The following is a 23,635-nucleotide window of genomic DNA, read 5'->3' on the forward strand; positions in this document are numbered from 1 at the left end:
TCCTCCACTACAGTACTATTACCTCCTCTCCTCTCCTCCACTACAGTAGTACTACCTCCTCTCCTCTCCTCTACAGTAATACTACCTCCTCTCCTCTCCTCCACTACAGTAGTACTACCTCCCCTCCTCCCCTCCACTGCAGTAGTACTACCTCCTCTCCTCCACTACAGTAGTACTACCTCGTCTCCTCCACTACAGTACTACCTCGTCTCCTCTCCTCCACTACAGTAGTACTACCTCCTCTCCTCCACTACAGTACTACTACCTCCTCTCCTCCACTACAGTACTACCTCGTCTCCTCTCCTCCACTACAGTAGTACTACCTCCTCTCCTCCACTACAGTAGTACTACCTCGTCTCCTCCACTACAGTAGTACTACCTCCTCTCCTCCACTACAGTAGTACTACCTCGTCTCCTCCACTACAGTACTACCTCCCCTCCTCCCCTCCACTACAGTAGTACTACCTCCTCTCCTCCACTACAGTAGTACTACCTCGTCTCCTCCACTACAGAGTGATTCAGTAGCTCTGGACCCACTGACCTCCCCAGTCAAAACAATGAGGACAGGGAGCTGGAATGGAACAGCCAGCCCTGCTCTCAACTCAACCCTACCGTTTCACTTCAAGCTCTTTTCTGTTCCATTCTTGCTGAGATATGTCTCTCTCTCTCTCTCTCTCTCTGTCTGTCTCCGTCTGTCTCTCTCTGTCTCCGCTTTACCTTTTTTCCGTCTCATCCCCTTTTCTCGCTCTCGGTCTGTCTCTCTCTCTCTCCTTCCCTCCCTCCCCCACACCCCCTCTCTATCTGTCATTGATGTTTAGCACAAACTGAATTCGTCAGAGCTCGACGTGTTATGGGTGGAACGTTTATCGGTCCGTCGCGTTGGACTTCAGGTTTGATAACTGAACATTTCAGTTGCCTCCCTCCCAGGCCTTCCTTCAGCCAGCCATCTTATCACATTGCACCTATAGAGAGGCCAGCGGACCTCAAGGCCCAGGTTACCCCCGGCTCTGTTTGCTGTTTCAGGACAGATTGTGCTGAGTCCAGGGGTCCCTCTCCACCTTCTCCCTTTCCCAGGTTAATTTGACTATAGATGAAGTTGTACACTCTACTTTCTTCTGAATGTTGTTTTTAAAACAGCTACAGCATATATCTTGTCAACTGTTGCGTTGTGAGGGCTGTGGGTTGAGGTGGCCAGAGATTTTCCTTTTCCACGCGGAAACGTTTCCTAACCTATCCGATCCGAGTTTATTTTCAGTGCGTTTAAAGAATGACTCATATGTGAAAGGTATGCACTTGCATCAACCAAAATACATTGATTGTACAGGAACAAGTATAACTTTACATTTCACACTACGTATATGAAAATGTAGCATTATTTGTTCAATTTTTACACAGTGTCGCCTAAACACCTTGGATAAGTTGGGATTCTTTCAGATTGCGTCTTTAGATAGGAGATGCTTTAGGACGGTAGTGTTAGATTTGTCTGTAAAGGGGGCTCCTAGCACCCCTATCTAAGGAGGTACTTTGGACCCCTAATGAGGCACATGAAGGGCCCCCAGGGACTGTTACTCTCACCACACCACAGAGAGAAACCCAGAGAGGGCTGCCCAGTGCTCTTTGAGAGCTTTGTAGAGGACCAGGATGTAGTGGAGGGGGTTTCTGGGGGAGGGGGGTAGGACGATGGTTTTGTCTTGGTAAACGTCCCTTGTGAGAGAATGCATTCCGTGGGTGTTGAAGTCCCAGTGATGTTTTCTTTAGAGGAGGACCCATTCCCTCTCTCTCTTCATCCTCTTAGTGCACTCCCTCTCTCCATCCATCTCTCTTTTCTTCTGCCCGACATGTCACCTTCATGATCATTTTGGGTTTTATTTTGATGAAAAATATCGTTGTTTTTTTTAAGAACATCTAGGTGTCTGAGTAGCTTTGATGTACTCGCCCACATTCATACTTACACTCATCACACACTCACACACACACGTAAGACATTCATCATCTGATCCCTGCTCCCGACGAGGAGAGATTCCAAAATATTCTCAAACTTTCTGTGTAACTTTTCCAGGCCCTTCCCGGACCCTAATGATATCTTTGGCTGCGTTTTCCTGCTCCACTCCTCTCTGGAGAGTCCTGGCCCCCAAGCCTCCTCATTATGAGTGTGTGCAAGAGTTTGTGCGTTTTAAATATGTGTCTGGTAGCAGCTTTTTAATGTGTAATCCTTAATGTCCCCCTGACCCTCAGTGCACTCAGGCAGGAAGTCAGAGAGCATGAAACCGGCTTTGTGCAATTAGGGAAGGAAAACATTGGGGTCCACGGCCTCCGTTTGATAAGCCCCCGTCCCTCTCTCCACCTTACGCCTGTCTTACACACACACACACACACACACACACACACACACACACACACACACACACACACACACACACACACACACACACACACACACACACACACACACACACAGAGGAGATGCCCCTGTACTATCCCCAGTGAGGATGGAATGGGAGGCTGTGGCAGGAATGTTTAACACGTTTATTTTGCTGATAAAAATCTCACCACACATCATTCTCGAGGAGTCTGTAGTGTGTTTGTGATGGAGGGGGAACTTCACCCCCTTCATTGTTGTGAATTAGGATGTTTAAATAGCCCTTCTCCCATCAGCCCACTAGTCCAACTGGCGTCTGCCAGCTTATAACCCATCAGTCAATCAGTCAAACATGGTTATGACCCCATCAATAGGGTTTCAAAATGATCTACTTTTCCAACAATCACGGTTGGAGGACTCCCGGAATCAGGAGGGAATAAGTAGGAAATCCAGAACCCTCCAACCAGGATTTCTGGAAAACCAGAAAATGTATTGAAAGTTCCCATCAATGTTTTCTAGCATGGCTCATTCTCATTCACATGGGGCTGTAGGATGAGCCAAATCAGACAGTCATCTGATTAACCTTGCAGGGCTCCTACCTTTGGTCTTCAACTACAGGTCTACAGATCCATCTTCCACTAAAATGATTGCTCTTTCACACTCTCTCTCTCTCTCTCTCTCTCTCTGACTCTCCCTCCCTCTCCATCTCCCTCCGTCTCCCTCCCTCCCTCCACAGATGGAATGAACTGCATGAACAAGGACCACGGCTGTGCCCACATCTGCAGGGAGACCCCCAAGGGGGGCGTGGCTTGCGAGTGCCGGCCCGGGTTCGAGCTGGCAAAGAACCAGAGAGACTGTACATGTACGTACCCTCCACGGGTTATCGCCCCACTGTAGGGGCCCTAAACAGCCCTGTGGTGAATTATATATGAGGGCTTTGGACAGCGGTTCTGGTTGGGGTCACCCACTCTAGAGCCAAGGTCAAAGCCATACACTACAGTTCTGTGTTCCAACCGTGTTGTTATGTTATTCTCTCTGTCTCTCTGTCTCTCTCTGTTTCTCTCTCTCTATATACAGTTGAAGTCATAAGTTTACATACACTTAGGTTGGAGTCATTAAAACTCGTTTTTCAATGACTCCATAAATTTCTTGTTAACAAACTATAGTTTTGCCAAGTCGATTAGGACATCTACTTTGTGCATGACACAAGTCATTTTTCCAACAATTGTTTACAGACAGACTATTTCACTTATAATTCACTGTATCACAATTCCAGTGGGTCAGAAGTTTACATACACTAAGTTGACTGTGCTTTTAAACAGCTTGGAAAATTCCATGGTTTTAGAAGCTTCTGATACGCTAATTGACATCATTTGAGTCAGTTGGAGGTGTACCTGTGGATGTATTTCAAGGCCTACCTTCAAACTCAGTGCCTCTTTGCTTGACATCATGGGAAAATCAAAAGAAATCAGCCAAGATCTCAGAAAAAGAATTGTCGACCTCCACAAGTCTGGTTCATCCTTGGGAGCAATTTCCAAACGCCTGAAGGTACCACATTCATCTGTACAAACAATAGTACGCAAGTATAAACACCATGGGACCGCTCAGCCATCATACCGCTCAGGAAGGAGACGCGATATGTCTCCTAGAGATGAACTTACTTTGGTGCAAAAAGTGCAAATCAATCCCAGAGCAACAGCAAAGGACCCTGTGAAGATGCTGGAGGAAACAGGTACAAAAGTATCTATATTCACAGTAAACAAGTCCTATATCGACATAACCTGAAAGGAAGAAGCCACTGCTCCCAAACCGCCATAAAAAAGCCAGACTACGGTTTGCAACTGCACATGGGGACAAAGATTGTACTTTTTGGAGAAATGTCCTCTGGTCTGATGAAACAAAAATAGAACTGTTTGGCCATAATGACCATCGTTATGTTTGGAGGAAAAAGGGGGACGCTTGCAAGCTGAAGAACACCATCCCAACCGTGAAGCACGGGGATGGCAGCATCATGTTGTGGGGGTGCTTTGCTGCAGGAGGGACTGGTGCACTTCACAAAATAGATGACATCATGAGAAGGAAAATTATGTGGATATATTGAAGCAACATCTCAAGACATCAGTTAGGAAATTAAAGCTTGGTCGCAAATGGGTCTTCCAAATGGACAATGACCCCAAGAATGCTTCCAAAGTTGTGGCAAAATGGCTTAAGGACAACCAAGTCAAGGTGTTGGAGTGGCCATCACAAAGCCCTGACCTCAATCCTGCTTAGATAGCAGCAACACGCTGCGAGAGGCAGGCTGCACTAGCTAGTTTTTAGAATTGATTTAGACTCCAGTGCTAGCTATCACTGATTCCAGAAAATGATACATTCAGTAGCCAGATGTAATACAATCTGAACCTTCATGGAAGCATATTAAGGATGTTTAAAAAAAAAAAAATCATCCTGTGTGCTGAGCGACCTGAGCCATGGAATTTAAATTCGACTCACAGTAACCATTCAGGAGGGGAAAATAAGCTTTTTATTAGTTACATTTTATTTGGTAACACATTTTGTCCTGCTTAAAAACGCCAGTGAAACATTGTGAAATCCTGCACTCTTTATAACGACTGAAGAGGAAGAGGGTTTGTTATGAGTCGGGACGTTAGTATTTCATTTGTGGTGCGAAGAGGAATGCTCGGCAGCGGAGTGTCGGCTATAGCGGAGCTGTAGCACACATACACACTGACTCACACACACACACACTCTACTCTCAGCAGTGCTGTAGTAAACTTGTGATAAGAGCTCTGGGTTGGGCTGGAGACGCGGAGCACAGAGAGGAGCAGTGACTGACTGGGGGACTTGATGAGCTTCAGCTCCTCTCTTCGGTTGTCTCTTTCTCTCTCTCTCTCTCTCTCTCTTGTTCTCTCTTCTCCTCTCCAACCCACACCCCTCCTCTCCCCCTCTCTTATTCCAGGACAAGCTTGTAAACATCAGAGCAGGGGACATTAACAGGTCTCAATATGTATGATTATACTCCCATAAAAATACTTCCTTGTTTTTATTCTGCCTATAACTCTCTCTCTCTCAATGTTATTCCTTCTCTCTCTCTCTCTCTCTCTCTCTCTCTCTCTCTCTCTCTCTCTCTCTCTCTCTCTCTCTCTCTCTCTCTCTCTCTCTCTCTCTCTCTCTCTCTCTCTCCGTCTATCTCACTTGCTCTCTCTCTGTGTCCTGGTCCAACCCAGTGTCTGGTGAACCCATGTCACCTGTCATGAAGAGAGCAGAGAGTATAGGGAACAGAGGGAGGCCGGCTCCGGTCACGGCTCACATTCTGCTACTTTATTACCCTACATTAGGAATGTACTCTGGGGCCTTCTCACTGTTATTGTTGGGGGACTGTGTCTGAAGATCATAAGAAGCAGCACACAGTGAATGAATGTCTGTCCAAGCACTTAAAAACAGATTTCTCTTTTTGGTGTAAGGTATTTGAGTATATAGTCATGGTGTGTGTGTGTGTGTGTGGGGGGGGGTAGGCCTATACCGCTCCCTTACAATCCTTGTATGTTGCCAGTGACGTGTAACTATGGGAACGGTGGCTGCCAGCACATGTGTGACGATACGGAGGTGGGGCCGGTTTGTGGCTGTCACCAGAAGTACGCCCTGCACTCAGACAGCAAGACCTGCATCGGTGAGTGACAACAGACTGTACTTCATCTCTTTGAATAGTTTCTGCCACAAACACACACACAAACATACAGGCACACACACTCACTTATGTAACACACGCATACACAGAGAGAGAGAGAGAGAGAGAGAGAGAGAGGCACACACATTCTCCTCAATTTGTATAAAAAACAGTGTAGACTCTAAATTGACACACACATCATACACTTTTGTTCAAGCAATCAACTTCCTCAATACTCTCAAATCATATACAGTACCAGTCAAAGGTTTAGACACACCTACTCATTCCAGGGTTTTTCTTTATTTTTACTATTTTCTACTTTGTAGAATAATAGTGAAGACATCAAAACTATTAAATTACACATATGGAATCATGTAGTAACCAATATTTTTTATTTGAGATTCTTCAAAGTTGCCACCCTTTGCCTTGATTGACAGCTTTGCACACTCTTTGCATTCTCTCAACCAGCTTCATGAGGTAGCCACCTGGAATGCATATCAATTAACAGGTTTGCCTTGTTAAAAGTTCATTTGTGGAATTTCTTTGCTTCTTAATGGGTTTGAGCCAATCAGTTGTGTCGTGACAAGGTAGGGGGATTTACAGAAGATAGCCCTATTTGGTAAAAGACCAAGTCCATATTATGGCAAGAACAGCTCAAATAAGCAAATAGAAGCGACTGTCCATCATTACTTTAAGACATGCAGGTCAGTCAATCCGGAAAATTTCAAGAACTTTGAACGTTTCTTCAAGTGCAGTCGCAAAAACCATCAAGCGCTATGATGAAACTGGCTCTCATGAGGACCACCACAGGAATGGAAGCCCCAGAGTTACCTGCACCTCAGATTTCAGCCCAAATAAATGCTTCACTGAGTTCAAGTAACCGACACATCTCAACATCAACTGTTCAGAGGAGACTGCATGAATCAGGCCTTCATGGTCTACTTGCTCCATAGAAATCACTACTAAAGGACACCAATAATAAGAAGAGACTTGCTTGGGCCAAGAAACACAAGCAATGGACATTAGACCGGTGGAAATCTATCCTTTGGTCTGATGAGTCCAAATGAGAAGTTTTTGGTTCCAATCCCGTGTCTTTATGAGACGCAGAGTAGGTGAACTGATGATCTCTGCATGTGTAGTTCCCACCGTGAAGCATGGAGGAGGTGGTGTGATGGTGTGGGGGTGCTTTGCTGGTGACACTGCCATCCCATCTGGTTTGGGCTTAGTGGGACTACCATTTCTTTTTCAACAGGACAATGACCAAAAACACACCTACAGGCTGTGTAAGGGCTATTAGACCAAGAAGGAGAGTGATGTAGTGCTGCATCAGATGACCTGGCCTCCACATTTACCCGACATCAACCCAATTGAGATGGTTTGGGATGAGTTGGACCGCAGAGTGAAGGAAAAGCAGCCAAAAAGTGCTCAGCATATGTGGGAACGCCTTCAAGACTGTTGGAAAAGCATTCCTCATGAAGCTGGTTGAGAGAATGCTAAGAGTGTGCAAAGCTGTCATCAAGGCAAAGGGTGGCTACTTTGAATAATCTCAAATATATGTTGATATGTTTAACACTTTTTTGGTTACCACATGATTCCATATGGGTTATTTCATAGTTTTGATGTCTTCACTATTATTCTACAAATGAAAATAGTAAAAATCAAGAAAACCCCTTGTGTGTCCAAACTTTTGACTGTTACTGCAACTCAGTGCACATTAGAGAACATATTTCTCTTAAAGCTCTGTTATTTCTCATCGTTTTTGCAGTCGATGTTATAGATGTGTGAGAGAAACTGGTGAGAAGGGCTTTGTGATGAGTTAACTTCACCCCTGAGCCCTCTCTCCCTACCCCGGCCTCATCTTATTTATACACTCACAACAAAAGACAGAGGGGGAGAGATTGAGCCACTGATACATTCAGAGAGAGCGAGAGACAGAGATGGACAGGAAGAGTGAGAGAGCGTTAGAGAGAGCGCAGTAACACATTTACATTTTCGAGATAATCAACCAACCTGAAAATACATTCAAATGTTTCTTTTTCATGTGAGTAACTTGAAACTGTGAGTAATTAAATAGAGATGGAGGGCGACATTTTCGCTGTGCAAAAGAGCACAAATCTGTGTGAAAATACCGTAAACCTCATTATAATCTGGCAGTGTGATTCAATTATACATTTCTCTTCAACGAGCTGTAATCCAGCTGCCAGATTATAATGAGCTTTACAGTATTTTTGCACAGATCTGTGCTCTGTTGCACCCCGAAAATGTCGCCCGGAGTTTCACGATGACGATGGTGATTATTTCCTGTCTGGGGCCTGAAGACTGCTCACCCTGTTTTTGGAGATCGTGGCATGGGGAGAAGAGGGAGTAAAGAATTCTCCCCATCTAAATGTGTTCTAAAACAACAGCTTCCAGTGCATGTTGAAAATAGCTGATTTGCCATGTGATAGAGGAGAGTTGTATGATCACTGTCTCTTTTCTTTATGTGTCGCTCTCTCTGGCTGTCTGTTTCTCTCTCTCTCTCTCTCTCTCTCTCTCTCTCTCTCTCTCTCTCTCTCTCTTTCAATCACACAATTACACCTGTACCTGTATGCACACTCCCAGACAAACACGCACTTTGACTGCTGACAGAGTAGTCAGTGTAGTAGTAGTGTGTTAATGTCTCAGGTAGTGAAAGGAGGAATAGAGGGGGTTTTGGGGGTTTGATCGCTAGGTAGGTCTGTGGTGGAAACTGGAAAATGAATAGTTGAGAAGTCTCAGAAGTTGAAAAACACATTCATCATCTTCATTACGCTGGAAAACTAGCCAAGTCAGTGTAGCGCATGCCCATCTCTAGGCCTGAGAGACGCCAGGCCTGCATGCCACTGTTTGCCAAATGGCTAACTTTTACGCCCGGCTGTCAATGTGGCCGTATCCCGTGGCTATGGTGGCTCCGAAGCTGAACAGAGAGGAAATGTTCATGATTTTATTTCTGGGGGAATTTGCTGAAGATAAATGAGAGGTTCCAGGTAAGTGAAAGAGTTTTTCATATAAAAAAAAATGTTGCCTTCCTTCCAACGGACCCCAGTCCCACATTTGGCTCGGAAGTTTGGACGCTTGGGCGTACCAAATCGTATTTTTTCTGCCTTTATAAAAAAATGCTCCAGTGTTTTTTGGGTGCACAGAGACGTTCCTGAACGTCCCCGGAGCGTTCCGAAGAGAGCCTGGCAGTGTCTGTCTGTCTGTCCGTAACGAGACAGTGATTTACAGACTCCCTTGTTTCTCCATAGCTCCTAAACAAGGTTTATAACCACCGAGTTGCAAAATCCATGGCAAGCTAAAGCAGATTGGCAGACACTCAAACTCTTTTTCTTGTGTTACATTATACCAGTTAGTCAAAGTCTGTACATATGCCCCCAGAAGGAGTTAAACCATTTCTGGAGTTGACTAAAATCAGATGCATCTGAGATTAGGCAAGACACTGAACACAATACCTCAGGTTTCCCCAATTGGAGGCCCGCGGGCCAAATTTGTCCCACAGGTGGTTTTATTTGGCCCTAAAAGTTTTCTGCGCGATTTAAAAAAAAAATTTTTATTATTTATTTGTTTTCATTGTTGGACATAATACTGTAAAATCTTTATTTAGCAAATCTGTTCCCAAGTAATCCCACGCATAATAGAAATAATAGGCATACAAATGTAAGCAAAGTTTGAAATTATTGTTTTAGTCAAATATTATATCTGTTTGGGCTTCTTGCGGTCAATTTGCAGTCTACAAATGATTTGTAATTATGTTCCAGCATCACGAACATCCACTCAAGAAAAAATTGGCTGCGGCAGAATTTAGTTGATGATCCCTGCAATACCTGTTCTAACTGGAATTAAAAGACACACACACACACACACACACACACACACACACACACACACACACACACACACACACACACACACACACACACACACAGGTCTTCCCGCATGTCACAAATAAACCCTTTTTCTGTGTGTTGTCATTCCTGCTGTGATAGAACACTGGAGAAGCCCCCTCTCTCTCCCCAAAAACAGATCTCTGCTATACAGTATCATCAATGCTGTGTTCTCACAGAACTGCCTTCATTTTGTGCCCATAACCTTTTCCTTTCCAGCCATGCGAGGACCAACGAAATCCACGAAAGAAGAGGAAGACCTCTGAAAAATGAAAGAAAGAGAAAAACCCTGTTCTCCTTCTCCCTCTGTCCCGTGTCTTTTTCTCTCTGGCGAGAGGAAAGGCTCCTCTCTGGTCTGAGTGTCCCAACTGCTCTGTCACTGGGCCCACCTTTGACCCACCTTTGTGTAGTGCTGTCTCTGGTGATCCTCCTCTTCCTCCTCCTCCTCCTCTTCCTCCCTACCTACCTCCTCCTGCTTTCTGGTGATAGTTACTGATTGCCTGTCTTGTCTGAGCATCCACGTTCAAATTCAATTCAAAAAGGATTAAATCCTTACCTCAAAGGAATTAAGATTATTAAAGGGAATTGAATTAAGGACTGGGGGGGAACTAATAAAACAATGGTACAGGATTAGAGTGAACATCTCAGTTGCAGCCTGATCTAACGTTACATAGAGCTACCAACCCAAACCAAAAACAAACATCACTCCAAACACCCCCCCCCCCTCCTCCAACCTGCAATATGCCCCCCCTCCCCCTAACAGTACAACGGCCTCAACCAGCAAACAAAATCCTGTTACTGTGGCAACCCCCAAAACCCACATCACCCCCCACCCATCAGCACCTCCCCCCTCATCCACCTGTAGAGACGGACCAGTAACCCTGCCTGTTTCTCAATAACACCTCCATCACGCCGTCATCCCAGCCAGCCGCATGCATTCTCAATCTGACACGCTCTCCGTGTCTGTCAGCCCGTCCGTCTGTGCGTCCGTCTGTCCTCACCATACCTCTGTCACTAATCTACGCGACCCTTCTGCCTGTCTGTGTTTCTGTCTGTCCGCCTGCATGGGAGATCCTACTGTTCTGTACTTTCCCTTTTGATTTCCTTTTTGTTTTTATTCTGATTTTCATTTTCTTTCATTTTTCCCCCCTCCTTGAATTGCAGTTACATTAATAGCAACCAACACTTGTCCTCCTGTTTTCTTACAGTGCATCGTTACTGGTTACCGTTACTGTTCTCCTCTTAGCTGTAGTGTACTGCTATGGATTCATTCCTCCCTCCCTTCAGTGATTATTTCCTGTGTAAGTTCTGCTCTCTCTCTAAACATCCCCCCTCAGAAGGCCTCCTCTAAACGGACCTTAGAACTGCTGATTCCTTAGCCCCTTAGGAGTGTCCTGGAGTCCTCTCTTCTCCTCCTCCTCCTCACCCTTTCTTACACAACCACCCACTCACACACTTTCACACGCTCATACACACGTGCACGCACCCTCACACTCAAGCATGCACACACTCACAAGCACTCACATCCGTACACCAGCACATAATTGCCCAGTCACCCGTATACACACACAGACACAGGCAATAACACACACGCACATACATGCACACATACATATACACACGCACGCACACACACACCTAACCGTTAGTTGAGTGCCAGAAAGCCTCCATTCATTTGTGAACACTGCTTCAGAGAGTCTTTCACTTTGTCTACCAATCCTTCCCAAACGAACTGCCTGAGAAAGACCAGTAACGGGCCAAGCCAGGGGTGACCAGAGAGGGCTTTAGTTACCCCTTCCTCCCCCTCACCCAAAATCCCCCTCCATAGGACTTTGTACATCAAACACAGTCCCAGTTCCATTGTACTGAGTGGCAGTGCCCTGGCCTGCCCCCCCCCCATTCAGTGCTTCAGAGAGAGATGCTCATTCAGAGCCTAATGACTCTGACGTCCCAGTGAAAGACTCCCTCTCTTCCCAAGGCCTAGTAGAACTCCTCACCAACCCCAGCCCATCCATTCTAACACAGCGTTTGCTCATGCATATCTGTGTTTGCTCAGCTGCATATCTGCAACACAGCGTTTGCTCAGCTGCATATCTGCAACACAGCGTTTGCTCAGCTGCATATCTGCAACACAGCGTTTGCTCAGCTGCATATCTGCAACACAGCGTTTGCTCAGCTGCATATCTGCATGTTCATCTTAACCGTAACCCCGACCTTTCCCCTCTCCCTTCTCACCCCTCCCTCCACCCCCCCCCCGCCTGGCTTGGGAACATGGTTTCCAACGTTGACTGTTAAAGCCAGTTGTGATGTGTTCCATAGACAAACAGGCAACCAGCGCTGCCGCCAGACTACCTCCTTCTCCTCTCCTCTATGCATGCCCTCTCCATCGCTCCCCCCTCCACTAGTCCCCAACCTCATTTATTTATGAGTGTTCCTCCCATTTACTTCTCCCATTGTGGCCCACGATGGGATGGGATTTCCTCTCTCTTCTTCTTCCCTTTTTCTCTCTCTCATCCCTTTCTTTCTTTCATTTTGTCATTTTGTCATTCTGAAGTCCTTGTAGTCGCTCCCTCTCTCTGTAGTGTCTGTCTGATCTGGTGGCTAGCATAGCCTCTTACCCGTTGGCGTCACCCTCTACCCTTCTTCTGTTGTCATCCTCACCCCCCTGCTTCTTACCCACACTCATGCAGCTTGTCTTGGACATGTTTGCTCATCCTTCCCTCTACTCCTCCTTCCTTTCCTCCTCCCCCTCTTCCTCCTTTCCGGATGTGAGGGAATCATTGCTGAGAGTGTGTGGCCGTTTGATATGGAAGACAGAAACAGCAACGGCTACAACATCAACGTCAACAAACTCCCACCCCCCCCTAAATTATATTTTTATTTGAACTTCTATTTTTGTCCCCTACCCCCACCCCCACCCTTACCCTCATTTAAACTTATTTCGTTTTTTTTTGTTGCTATCTGGGACTTTTGGATCTGTTTTTGGGATTAACACTCTAACAGGGATTTTGGCGCCTTTTCATGGCTTCTTGCTTCTTGGCTTTGGTTTTGCTCAAACGCCAAGAGGGGCTTACTTGACTTGACGTCTCGGGCGGCAGCGGGCGGTGCACATTGGGCTTCTAATTAACCTTACTGCTCACTGTTTGTCCCCTTGTCACTTGTGTTTTAGAGAGAGATGAGGCTGCAATTGAGAGCTCTGAGTTCAATGCCACGTCAATAGCTGATGTGGACAAGCGGGTGAAACGGCGGCTACTAATGGGTAACTCTTTTCTTCCTCTTTCTATGTGTTGCCATGGCGCTTGTGCTTGTATCTCCCTTCTCTCTCTCTCTCTCTCTATCTATCTATCTCTCTCTCTCTCTCTCTCAAATACATTTTTATTTTTATGAGTCCTTGGTACCCTCTATGTCCACCCTCAAGGTCCCAGCCTGTTGGTAAACTTCTCCAACCCTGCTCCCACCTCACCCCATCGCCCGTCTCGGCAGAAGATACATGTTCTGTAGAGTTCCCACAGCAACTAACAGTTATTCCTGTAGGCAGCTACGCATCCCTCCAAAGATTAGACTGGTGGTCAGGCACTCCTCCTCAGGGAGAGTCTTTAGACATAAAGGAAAGTTTATGGTCAACGAAAAAGGTCTTGAAGAACTCGGGACTTTGACCATTTTGACACGGTTTCATGTTCACTATTAAGGCGAAAATGTTCCTGTAAAATTTGCAACACCCTCAGTCCTTCCTTCCCCCTCCCCATGATGATACTCATGGCTTGGAGGGAACAGTACACGAGGAGCCATTCCGTCCCATTATATCTTTGGCGTTTTCATGGAGAACATCTCAGCTAGTATCTTTGAAGGGTCTCTATCAGCAGAGTCTCTTTGGGTGACATAGCGCTTCATTCGATCAAATCCACCGTCTGGAAGTCTCCGGGTGAAGACAAATCATCAATCTTATGCTGTGAGAATGTACATTTGGATTAATTTATGCAATAAACTCTACTGCAGTGCTTGCCTTGCCTACTTCCAGACAGCGGTTTTGATTGAATAGACACCTAAGTCTTTAATATTGGTGGCCTTTAACTTCCCATCCATCCTATAGCCTCATCTCCATCTCATTCCCCTTGGCCAGTTACGTGTCCTAGCCTGACCCTTGCAGTACCAACATATCTGGAAACGTACTACTCAAGGGATGTCTTTCAGAGGGCCCCTTAACAATTCATTATTACCATATGCCCATCGCCATCATCCCGTTTCAGACTGGCACCCTACTTCTCAAGTATGCACTTGTTTGGCCTACAGTACTTGCATTTCAAGTGAGCAGATCACTCAAACAGCCACATCGTGACATAAAGAGCTTTCATACAAGCCCCGGGCACCGTCGATGAGAGACGGTGTCCAGATACTGTATCTACACTGTAGGTTCATCAATGGATGACTCAGTCAATTAGTATAAAACAAATGAAATGAATAAAAACGTGAATAGTTAACCCTTTCCCGACTCAGTGGAGGAAGATGCATCCCTTCAACAGTAGTGGCTGACTGTTGAACGAAAATCACTCCGCAGGGTTGGTGGGAAGGGACAAACGACATGGTTCTCAGACAACATATGCCAATCAACTCCTAGATAACACCATTCTGTACATAGTCTGTCCCTGTGAACCTTCTTTTCCCTCTTTCAGACCTCGAACCCCCTGTGAAGTTCTACCTGACTGTTAAAGTGTGGTTTCAATATTTCTCCCTTTAATGGAAATATCTCAACTAATCTGGACTAACCACTAAACCAGACTAAACGGGTGAACCCCCACTAATACCTAACTAAAACTGCACTTCCTAAAACGTCTGAGCCTCGGAGCAGCATTTCCCTCTTGGTTTCTTATGATTCTGTTTCCTTTATTTAGCTATTTTCTTTTCAAAGGCAGACGTGGATCCAGTACAATGTACAGCCTGTATGTTTACCAGCATGTAGACCTAAGTCAGTCAGTCATTCAGACATCCTGAGCTTGTATATACTGTTACTGTTATGGATTGGTGCCTGCAGGTTTCTCCCATACAGGGGAAGATCTTACTTCAACAGGTGATGACTTTGGCCTGTAAATGGGGGAGGGGGGGGGACAAAACTCCACCTATTTCCTCTAAATGTTAACTTTTCTATCCTTCTCATCTTTCACCAGTTGAATAATTTTTCCCCTGCCTGACTCAGTCCTGTTATTTTCATTCCTGATGATGTCACTATTGATGCTCCTCCCCTTCATACCAACACTGTATCCGTGTTTTCTATAACCCCCCCCCCCCCCATCTCTCATTTATATGACCTGTGTTATTGAGATGTTTTTAATCCTAACTTTTTTATTTGCCGTTTATTTTTATGCTTTACAGGTCTGATTAGTCTGATTGCCATGGAAACCATGGAAGTCTTTAGAACAGCCCTGAACGTCTGTTAGATTTGACACTGTGCTCCATTCGTCTGCCTGCTTTGACACACAGCGTTCCTGTCTCTCTCTGTGCGTCTGCTGCTGCTATTTTCTCTGCAGACACTGCCGTAGGCTTTGTCCCATATCACTGGAGCCCAGATTGATCAAGACAGATTAAACTGGAACCTGGGCTATAATGAAGAAATGATGGAGAAAAGCCTGATAGAGATAGCGAGAGGAAAGAGTGAAGAATGTGAAAGTTCTAGCACAGAAAAAGCCAGGTCTTTTCAAATTTCTACTCATTTAGGATTAAACCAGCGTTTGCTGGACACGTGATGAGGCTGGGTGTGAGAGGGAGAGAGAGAGAGTAGTGCTATCGCTACACAGACCTTGGCTGCTGAGGAGTCCAAATAAACCACTCACCTAGGACAGATGGGCTGAGCTGGGCATGTGTGTGTGTGTGTGTGTGTGTGTGTGTGTATGGATAGCGTGATTTCAGGACCGTGGCAGCGCTGACAGCTGGATTAGGTGCCCATGACACAGTGAAGGGGGATCCTGTTAGCTAGGCCCTGCTGAAAGACGATCGTGCCCCTACAGCTCAGTCAGTATGCGTGTGGAGGGTTGATGGGACTTGGCATGATGCTTAATAAAGCACAACCACTCCTCTTTTCTCATGACTCCCTCTTAATCAATAGAACATGTGTCTTAGAGAGAGAGAGAGCGAGAGACTGCATGGAGATTTGACTGGTCAGCATGTCTGTGTGTGTGAGGAGTATGAGGTGTGTGTGTGTGAGCATGGCAGTATCTTAAAGATGGATGAGAGGAGAGAGACAGACAGAGAGACAGTGAGATGGAAGGGTGTGGTGATGGGGGTATTTGGTGGGTAAGTCAGGGGTGTCTCTGTTGATTTGTACTGGCTCTCAGCCAACACACCACTGGCCCTGCTGCCGCTGCTCACACAAACAAGACAGACGGGTAATCTTCAACTGTCACCACGGAGATGAGAGCTGGTTCCCTTGAACGGGTCCCTCCAATCTCCCCCAGAATGTCTCCCACGGAAACTCCCCCAAACCCCCACTCCCCTTTACAAAAAATAGGTGTAATCCTGTCCATCTTCTTCTCAGCTTCAGCATGTTGAAATTGAGACACAGGGAAGTGGAAAGGATGGCTGTGAATAGAAGAGTGTTAGCCTTTATAGCGTAGTTGCAATACAGTGTGCATGAGACAGAAACATTCAGGGGTGGGGGTTCAGAGGGGCTGTTCGGGGGTAGGCTTTGCATGTCCAGTACATCAATCAGATTGTGTTTGGGCGGGCGGCGGATGTGTGTTCCTGTGTGCAGCCTCTTGCCCTGGGGGTGGGCGGGCCTGGCTCATCAGAGCAGGAGAGGGGCTCCGAGCAGGACTCACGCTAAGCTAATTATAGGGCCCATTGCCTTCAGTAGTATAAATCAGGCTGACCCATTAACAGCCCCATGCGCACACACACACACACACACACACACACACACACACACACACACACCCTGAGTGGGACGTTTGCAGGGGTCCACTGCCATACCCTACAGCACCCATCAGACAAGCTACACTATATATACAAAAGTATGTGGACACCCCTTGAAATTAGTGGATTCGGCTATTTCAGCCACACCCATTGCTGACAGGTGTATATAATCAAGCACACAGCCATGTAATCTCCATAGACAAAACATTGGCAGAAGAATGGCCTTACTGTGGCACTGTTTTAGAATGCCCCCTTTCCAACAAGTCAGTTCGTCACATTTCTGCCCTGCTAGAGCTGCCCCGGTCAACTGTAAGTGCTGTTATTGTGAAGTGGAAACGTCTAGGAGCAACAATGGCTCAGCCACGAAGTGGTAGGACACAAAAGCTCACAGAACAGGACCGCTGAGTGCTGAAGCGCGTAGTGTGTACAATTCGTCTGTCCTCGGTTGCAACACTCACTACCAAGTTCCAAACTGCCTCTGGAAGCAACGTCGGCACAATAACTGTTCGTCAGGAGCTTCATGAAATGGGTTTCCATGGCCGTGCAGCCGCACACAAGCCTAAGATCACCATGCACAATGCTAAGCGTCAGCTGGAGTGGTGTAAAGTTAGCTGCCATTGGACTCTGGAGCAGTGGAAACGTGTTCTCTGGATTGATGAATCACGCTTTACCATCTGGCAGTCTGACGGACAAATCTGGGTTTGGTGGATGCCAGGAGAACGCTACCTGCCACAATGCATAGTGCTAACTGTAGAGCTTCATGGAGGAGGAATAATGGTCTGGGGCTGTTTTTCATGGTTCGGGCTAGGCCCCTTAGTTCCAGTGAAGGGAAATCTTAACGCTACAGCATACAATTACATTCTGTGCTTCCAACTTTGTGGCAGCAGTTTGGGGAAGGCCCTTTCCTGTTTCAGCATGACAATGCCCCCATGCACAAAGCGAAGTCCATACAGAAATCGAACATCTTTGAGATGAATTAGAATGCCAACTGCGAGCCAGGCCTAATCACCCAACATCAGTGCCCAACCTCACTAATGCTCTTATGGCTGAGTGGAAGCAAATCCCCGCAGCAATGTTCCAACATCTAGTGCAAAGCCTTCCCAGAAGAGTGGAGGCTGTTATAGCAGCAAAGGGGGGACCAACTCCATATTATTGACCATGATTTTGGAATGAGATGTTTGACGACCAGGTGTCCACATACTTTTGGTCATGTAGTGTACCAGGAAGATATAGTATCTCTCCTTCCCCTATTCCCTCTGTGTTTTCCTTTTCTGGGAATTAGGTTCAGTATCCCAAAAGGTTATCTGCAGTTCAATGAAACACACCAGCAGCCTCATTGAAGTAGAGCCATTTAGCCACTGACAGCTTCCCGGTGGTGGTAGAATCTGGCCATCATGTTGGCTCTCACAGCACCCACCTGCAGTTTGCTTTTGCCGCCAACAGACGGCCATGTTTGATCAGCCCGCTGATGAGATGCCGTCAGTCCGTGACACTGCACTCATTGACAGTATTATGCTAATGCTGTGACCTCTAGAGCCGGGCGTGTTAGCTAGCCAGTCTGAAAGGGTTCATCCTCTTCCCTGCCTTAAAGCAAGCACAGAACCTCTTTGCATTTATTGAGCTGGGAATAGGTGCCAGAGAGACAAGTGCACCGTTTCTCATTTGCGTACATGTCCAAATAGCCAGAGCCATTTCAGCGTCTTCTGTCACCTTTAAAGGGATAGTTTGGGATTTTGGCTGAACTCCTGGATACCATTTTTATGCCTCTGCGTCCAGTATGAAGGAAGTTAGAGGTAGTTTTGCGAGCCAATGCTAACTAGCATTATCACTAGCTGTACCCAAAGACTTCCAGTCTTTGTGCTAAGCTAGTTAGCTTTGCTCTCGAAACTACCTCTTAACTTCCTCCATACAGGACGCAGAGACATAAAAATGGTATCCACGACTTTGGGGAAGTAGATAAAGGATCTCTTTAACTAAGCACATTCAACAGAGTTTTTTCCAGGACATATCAGAAGCCTGCCAGACCCAAGTAGTTAATCTGAAACTGTTCTTTATTAAATATAGTAGCCTATTATTGAGCCCCGTTCTAATAACAGTGTACAGTTTCACCGTCCTCAGCAGTATCTGACACCCATTGGGGATTAGTGAGCTCAGCTTTCCTAAAGCAACATTGGGCTGCGCAGGTGAAGTGGAGATGCCATAAGGTGCTGTTTGTTTTGGGATTAGCTCAGGCAATATTCACAAGTCAGAGCAAACCTTATCTTGGCCACATACAAGAACATTTTTCCTAGAGTCAAAATATATCCATTCGGTCCTAGGTACTACTACTCGATCCCGCCACTACTATATTTTAGACTCTCATGTTTTCTCTACTTAACCTTCAGTATCGTTTTTGACTAGGCTACCGAGTTCCTCTCTGAGTTCAACTCGTGTTGCCCATTAATCTCTTGTTTATGTTTTGTAGAAATCTGTCTTTCTCTAAATGAGTCTACTAGGTGTTCCAATCAGTTATGTTCAACACAGAATCCTGAGTATGAGTTTATAGTCGGTCTATAACATGTTTATGAACCGTCCATGAAATTCCAACTGTGTACCGTTCTCATAACCTGTCACTGGTCTGATGGATTACTAGAATGTCTCGACACGTGCTTAGTATCGTGGAAATGAAGTCTGAATGGGTATGATGAAAAAGCAATATTCCCTGAATACACGACTTCTCCCTGTTGTGTATTTCTCCACTGTGTGTAGCCTCTCCTCAACCCACCCGTCATATCTTCCCTGTCTACTGTTTCTCTCTTTAAACTCCGTCCTGCTCTTTAGATATGCGTGCCAGTCAGTAGGTTAACGCCCCTGCCCCCGCCCCGCCTCTCTTTTCTCCCACTGTATATTTTTGTTTTACCCAGAAACCTGTGCGGTGAACAATGGCGGCTGTGACCGGACGTGTAAGGACACGGCTACAGGGGTACGCTGCAGCTGCCCCGTGGGATTCACCCTGCAGCCAGACGGCAAGACCTGCAAAGGTCAGTGTATAGGTGTGTGTGTGTGTCCCTGTGGCCCTACTGTCCCATACTGCTCTCCTCTGTCTACTTTACTTCCCCCTCTCTCTCTCTCTCTCCATGTGACGAGCGGCTTTTACTCATGCCTCGATTTCACCCAAACCTTTAGTGTGCTCGTTTCATCTGAAGAACACACTGCTAGTGCTGTTAACAATGGAGGCACATTCCGTATCAGAACTCGACCGTATTTGGAAAATGTAACGCTATATGGGCAAGTTATGTGGTATTGAACGGTACTGAGTTGAGAGGATCCTATGCGGAGGTGTTCCAGGGGTCTGGTATCTGTGGCTGGTATGAGTGGTATCTGAGTGATCTTGGGCCAAGACCAACCAACCCTGCTGCACGAAGTTCACTTCCCCTCCTCGCGTGGAGGAGAGAGAGACTCCGGTCTCCAGCGCGGTCACTGGCAGTGCTGCTGTTGTTGTTGTTGATGTTGCCGCCAAACTTTTCCACTTTCCAAATTCCGCCTGTGACGTCAAAGACGGCGACCCAGGCCCTACCGGGACGCCACACAGACGCAGTGAAAGGGATTTTTTTGTTGTTGCAGATAGTTGATTGAGGCTTGTCCCTAAACAAACAGGGCTGTTGATGGTTCTGACCCCAGGGTCACCCGAATGGAAAATACAGTGGTTCATGTGGAGCGGTATTGCTGGTTTCAGGGATCATTGATATGTCTGAGGAACAGCGACACTGTGGTCTGGCTTGCATGAGACACACTTGGGTGCATCTCAAGCGTATAGTGGCTACTTTCTCTCCTCATCTCCTAATCTCCTTTCCTTCATCTGCACTGATCGGAAGGAAGAGACTGGGGAAGAGAAAACAAAAGGGCGGAGAGTTTTCCTCGGGCTGTTGAGTTGAGTTGGTTCTACACTGAGGATGTGGTGAGTGCTGTTGCATCGCTGCTCAACCTATTCTGCCCACATGTGACAAGACATGTTTGAGGAGGGGAACTGCTGTAGGAGTCGCCATAGCAAGGACTTGTAGGTTACATGGCGGCGACTCTTTATGTCCAATGTCCTGTGTGTGTATGTGTGTGTGTGTGTACCTGTGTACCTGTGTGCCCGTGTGTGTGTATGTGTGTGTGTACCTGTGTGCCCAAGTGTGTGTGTGTGTGTGTGTGTGTGTGTGTGTGTGTGTGTGTGTGTGTGTGTGTGTGTGTGTGTGTGTGTGTGTGTGTGTGTGTGTGTGTGTGTGTGTGTGTGTGTGTGTGTGTGTGTGTGATTCTGTGTGTCTGTGTGTGTGTCTGTGTGTGTGTCTGTGTGTCTGTGTGTCTGTGTGTGTGTGTGTGTGTGTGTGTGTGTGTGTGTGTGTATTTCGTGTCAAGACGTTTGAGAATGTGGCATGTAAGTGTGAAATACTGGAGCCGGGGCTGTCTGTCTGGCTGGCAGGCAGACAAGGCGACGGCAAACTTTGAGCTGTTTGAACAGTGAGGCCTACGCTGCACTGTCTCTCTTTGTCTCTCACACACATATAGTACACACACACACACACACACACACACACACACACACAGACTCACACAGACTCACACAGCGCCACCCAGCTGTATAGTGGGGAGACACATCGGATGGGGTTACAGAGAGTGTTACTACCTACCACCATCCGTCATATCTCCAGCTTAGAGAACAGGCATATCGTTCATTCTCAGTTGTCATGTCAGCTCTTTGGTTGAAGTGAGGCAGAGCATGGGGACAGGTTTGTTTGGACACATCACATCAGAGGCACCATTATGGTCAGTGAAACCAGTTGATAATGATATATCGTAGAATCCTCCATGGCAACATCATTGTCTGCTAACAAGGTTAGCTGTGACCGGAAGGGTCCAGCCCAGCATTGGTTGCAGTGTGAGAAAACATCTAGTCTCTCTGTCGCTCCAATGTCAAGTTTAAACCCCAGCAGCTTGTGTGAACAGCTTACACTCCCGTCTGTCTCCCGTCTGCCTTTGATTTGTGTGCTTAACAGGACAACCAAGCCTTTATGGTGCAGGAAAATTAAAAGTTAGCCTCTCCTGTGTTTTCCGGCTGCGAGTTGAGTGGAGAAGATGGATAGGGCTGCAGTCCAGCTGTGTTCCGCCCAGATAATTTGGCTGAGTTAGGCCCCTGGGCTCCATAAATCCACCGGTGATTGACCTGATCTGAGCTGGAGCTGAGAGACAGCACAGACAGCACCACATCCATCACCCATCACCATCCATCAGCTGGGCATGAAGGGGTGGAGGGTGGAGGGATGGAGCAGGAAAACATGGAGGGAGGCATCTGCCACTGACTGCAAACACACACACACACACACACACACACACACACACACACACACACACACACACACACACACACACACACACACACACACCTACTTACATGATAGACAATCACATGCAGGCACGGTGAATGCACACACAAGTTAACCATACACTCGTCAGCAATCAATACACACATGCACTCTAACTACACACCCACACTGACTACACACAAAAGCACACACTCAAACATATCAGGAAGGGAAAGTCTGAACTCAGCATTACTTCTGGCTGTCCCCGTCCGGGACAGATCATCACCCACTGATCCCAGTCAGTCAGCCAGGGGTATTATTGATCATTAAAGACATTTTATTCAGACCACATGTCCCACCTTGTCGCCATGCTGCCCCCAGCCTGGACCAAAGCGTCCTGTAACCTTGGTAACAGCACACACAGATCTCCTGATCTTTGACAGGTGAAATGGGCTGACAGGGTCTTGGCTAAGCTAGCTGATATCACAGCTGAGCTGACCACAGGAGTGTAGTGTGTGACTGTGCTCTAAAGTCGAATGTTGAAGATAGTCACGTGTTACAGCATTTCGGGTTCTGCCAGCGGTGTATTGTACCATGCAGATAGACCCAGGGGGTAGAGGTGTTATTATAGCATAGAGATAGTGGGTAGTTATGTGTTGTTAATGTAGATCGAGTATTGTAGACAGCAGTTTGTGGTTTTGTGGGGTTAGTAGTTAGCGGGGAGGTAAATGTCATGCTGTGAGGTACTGTAGACAGAGCCGTCTGTCTCTCTGCTCTGTCTCTCTGCTCTGTCTCTCTGCTCTGTCTCTCTGTGTGCCAGACCCTGTGGGACCTGCACCATCCTGCCCCCCCCCTAACATAATCATTTCAATATAAACTATTTAGGGCATGTTTAAATCCCAGGCGTCTGATAAACAGCCTTTCATCTGCGCTGACAGACGAGACGGTTCCCTAACTCCACGATGACAGACGTGCCAATGGAAGGGGGCGTTTTTATCACATGACTCTCCTGCGGACGGAGGGAGAGACGGAGGGAAGAGAGGGAGAGAGGGAGAAGAAAAGTGATTTTGTGAACAGTTTCCAGATGTTTGATTAGAAGGTGCATGTCGGGGGGGTGGATGAGTTATATGTGTGTGCGTGCGGTGTGTATGTGTGTTTACACGTTTGCATTGTGTGAGTGTGTGTGTGGTCGGTGCAGGGAGACTGAGCTGCTCAAGTTGTACAGTGTGTGTATGGGCACCTGAGACACGTCCCCACTGGCCTGCATTCCTCTCCCCAGTACCAGCGAAAGCCTGAACACACACACACATCCTGTAATCCAATCAAAGAGCCATTACAGGAGTCACTTAACACTGACAAGGAGAAACCTGGTGATAGGCTACAAGCTCGTTGGGTTATTAGGGGACATGCTTTATGTGGCTAAGCTAATCTCAGTAAACTAACTGTATCATAGTCAGCAACACCTTTGATTCTCACCCTCACT

The 23,635-nt window shown here is 46.6% G+C and overlaps 1 protein-coding gene across 7 annotated transcripts in view; it reads left to right on the forward strand.

Moving 5' to 3' along the window:
* Positions 1 to 23,635, forward strand: part of LOC106576154 (signal peptide, CUB and EGF-like domain-containing protein 1) — a 141,431-nt gene that overhangs the window by 69,079 nt on the left and 48,717 nt on the right. For 2 of the 7 annotated variants that reach the window (XM_014153088.2, XM_045699776.1), the window contains exons 5-9: positions 3,096 to 3,221; positions 5,910 to 6,026; positions 8,260 to 8,313; positions 13,095 to 13,184; positions 19,732 to 19,848. In XM_014153088.2, the coding sequence (XP_014008563.1) occupies positions 3,096 to 3,221; positions 5,910 to 6,026; positions 8,260 to 8,313; positions 13,095 to 13,184; positions 19,732 to 19,848 (504 nt within the window). The remainder of the gene's footprint in view (positions 1 to 3,095; positions 3,222 to 5,909; positions 6,027 to 8,259; positions 8,314 to 13,094; positions 13,185 to 19,731; positions 19,849 to 23,635) is intronic. The other 5 variants (XM_014153091.2, XM_014153092.2, XM_014153096.2 and 2 more) reach the window with 3 other exon arrangements.

Source organism: Salmo salar, chromosome ssa17 (assembly GCF_905237065.1).
Source record: "Salmo salar chromosome ssa17, Ssal_v3.1, whole genome shotgun sequence".
Classification (NCBI taxonomy): Eukaryota; Metazoa; Chordata; class Actinopteri; order Salmoniformes; family Salmonidae; genus Salmo; species Salmo salar.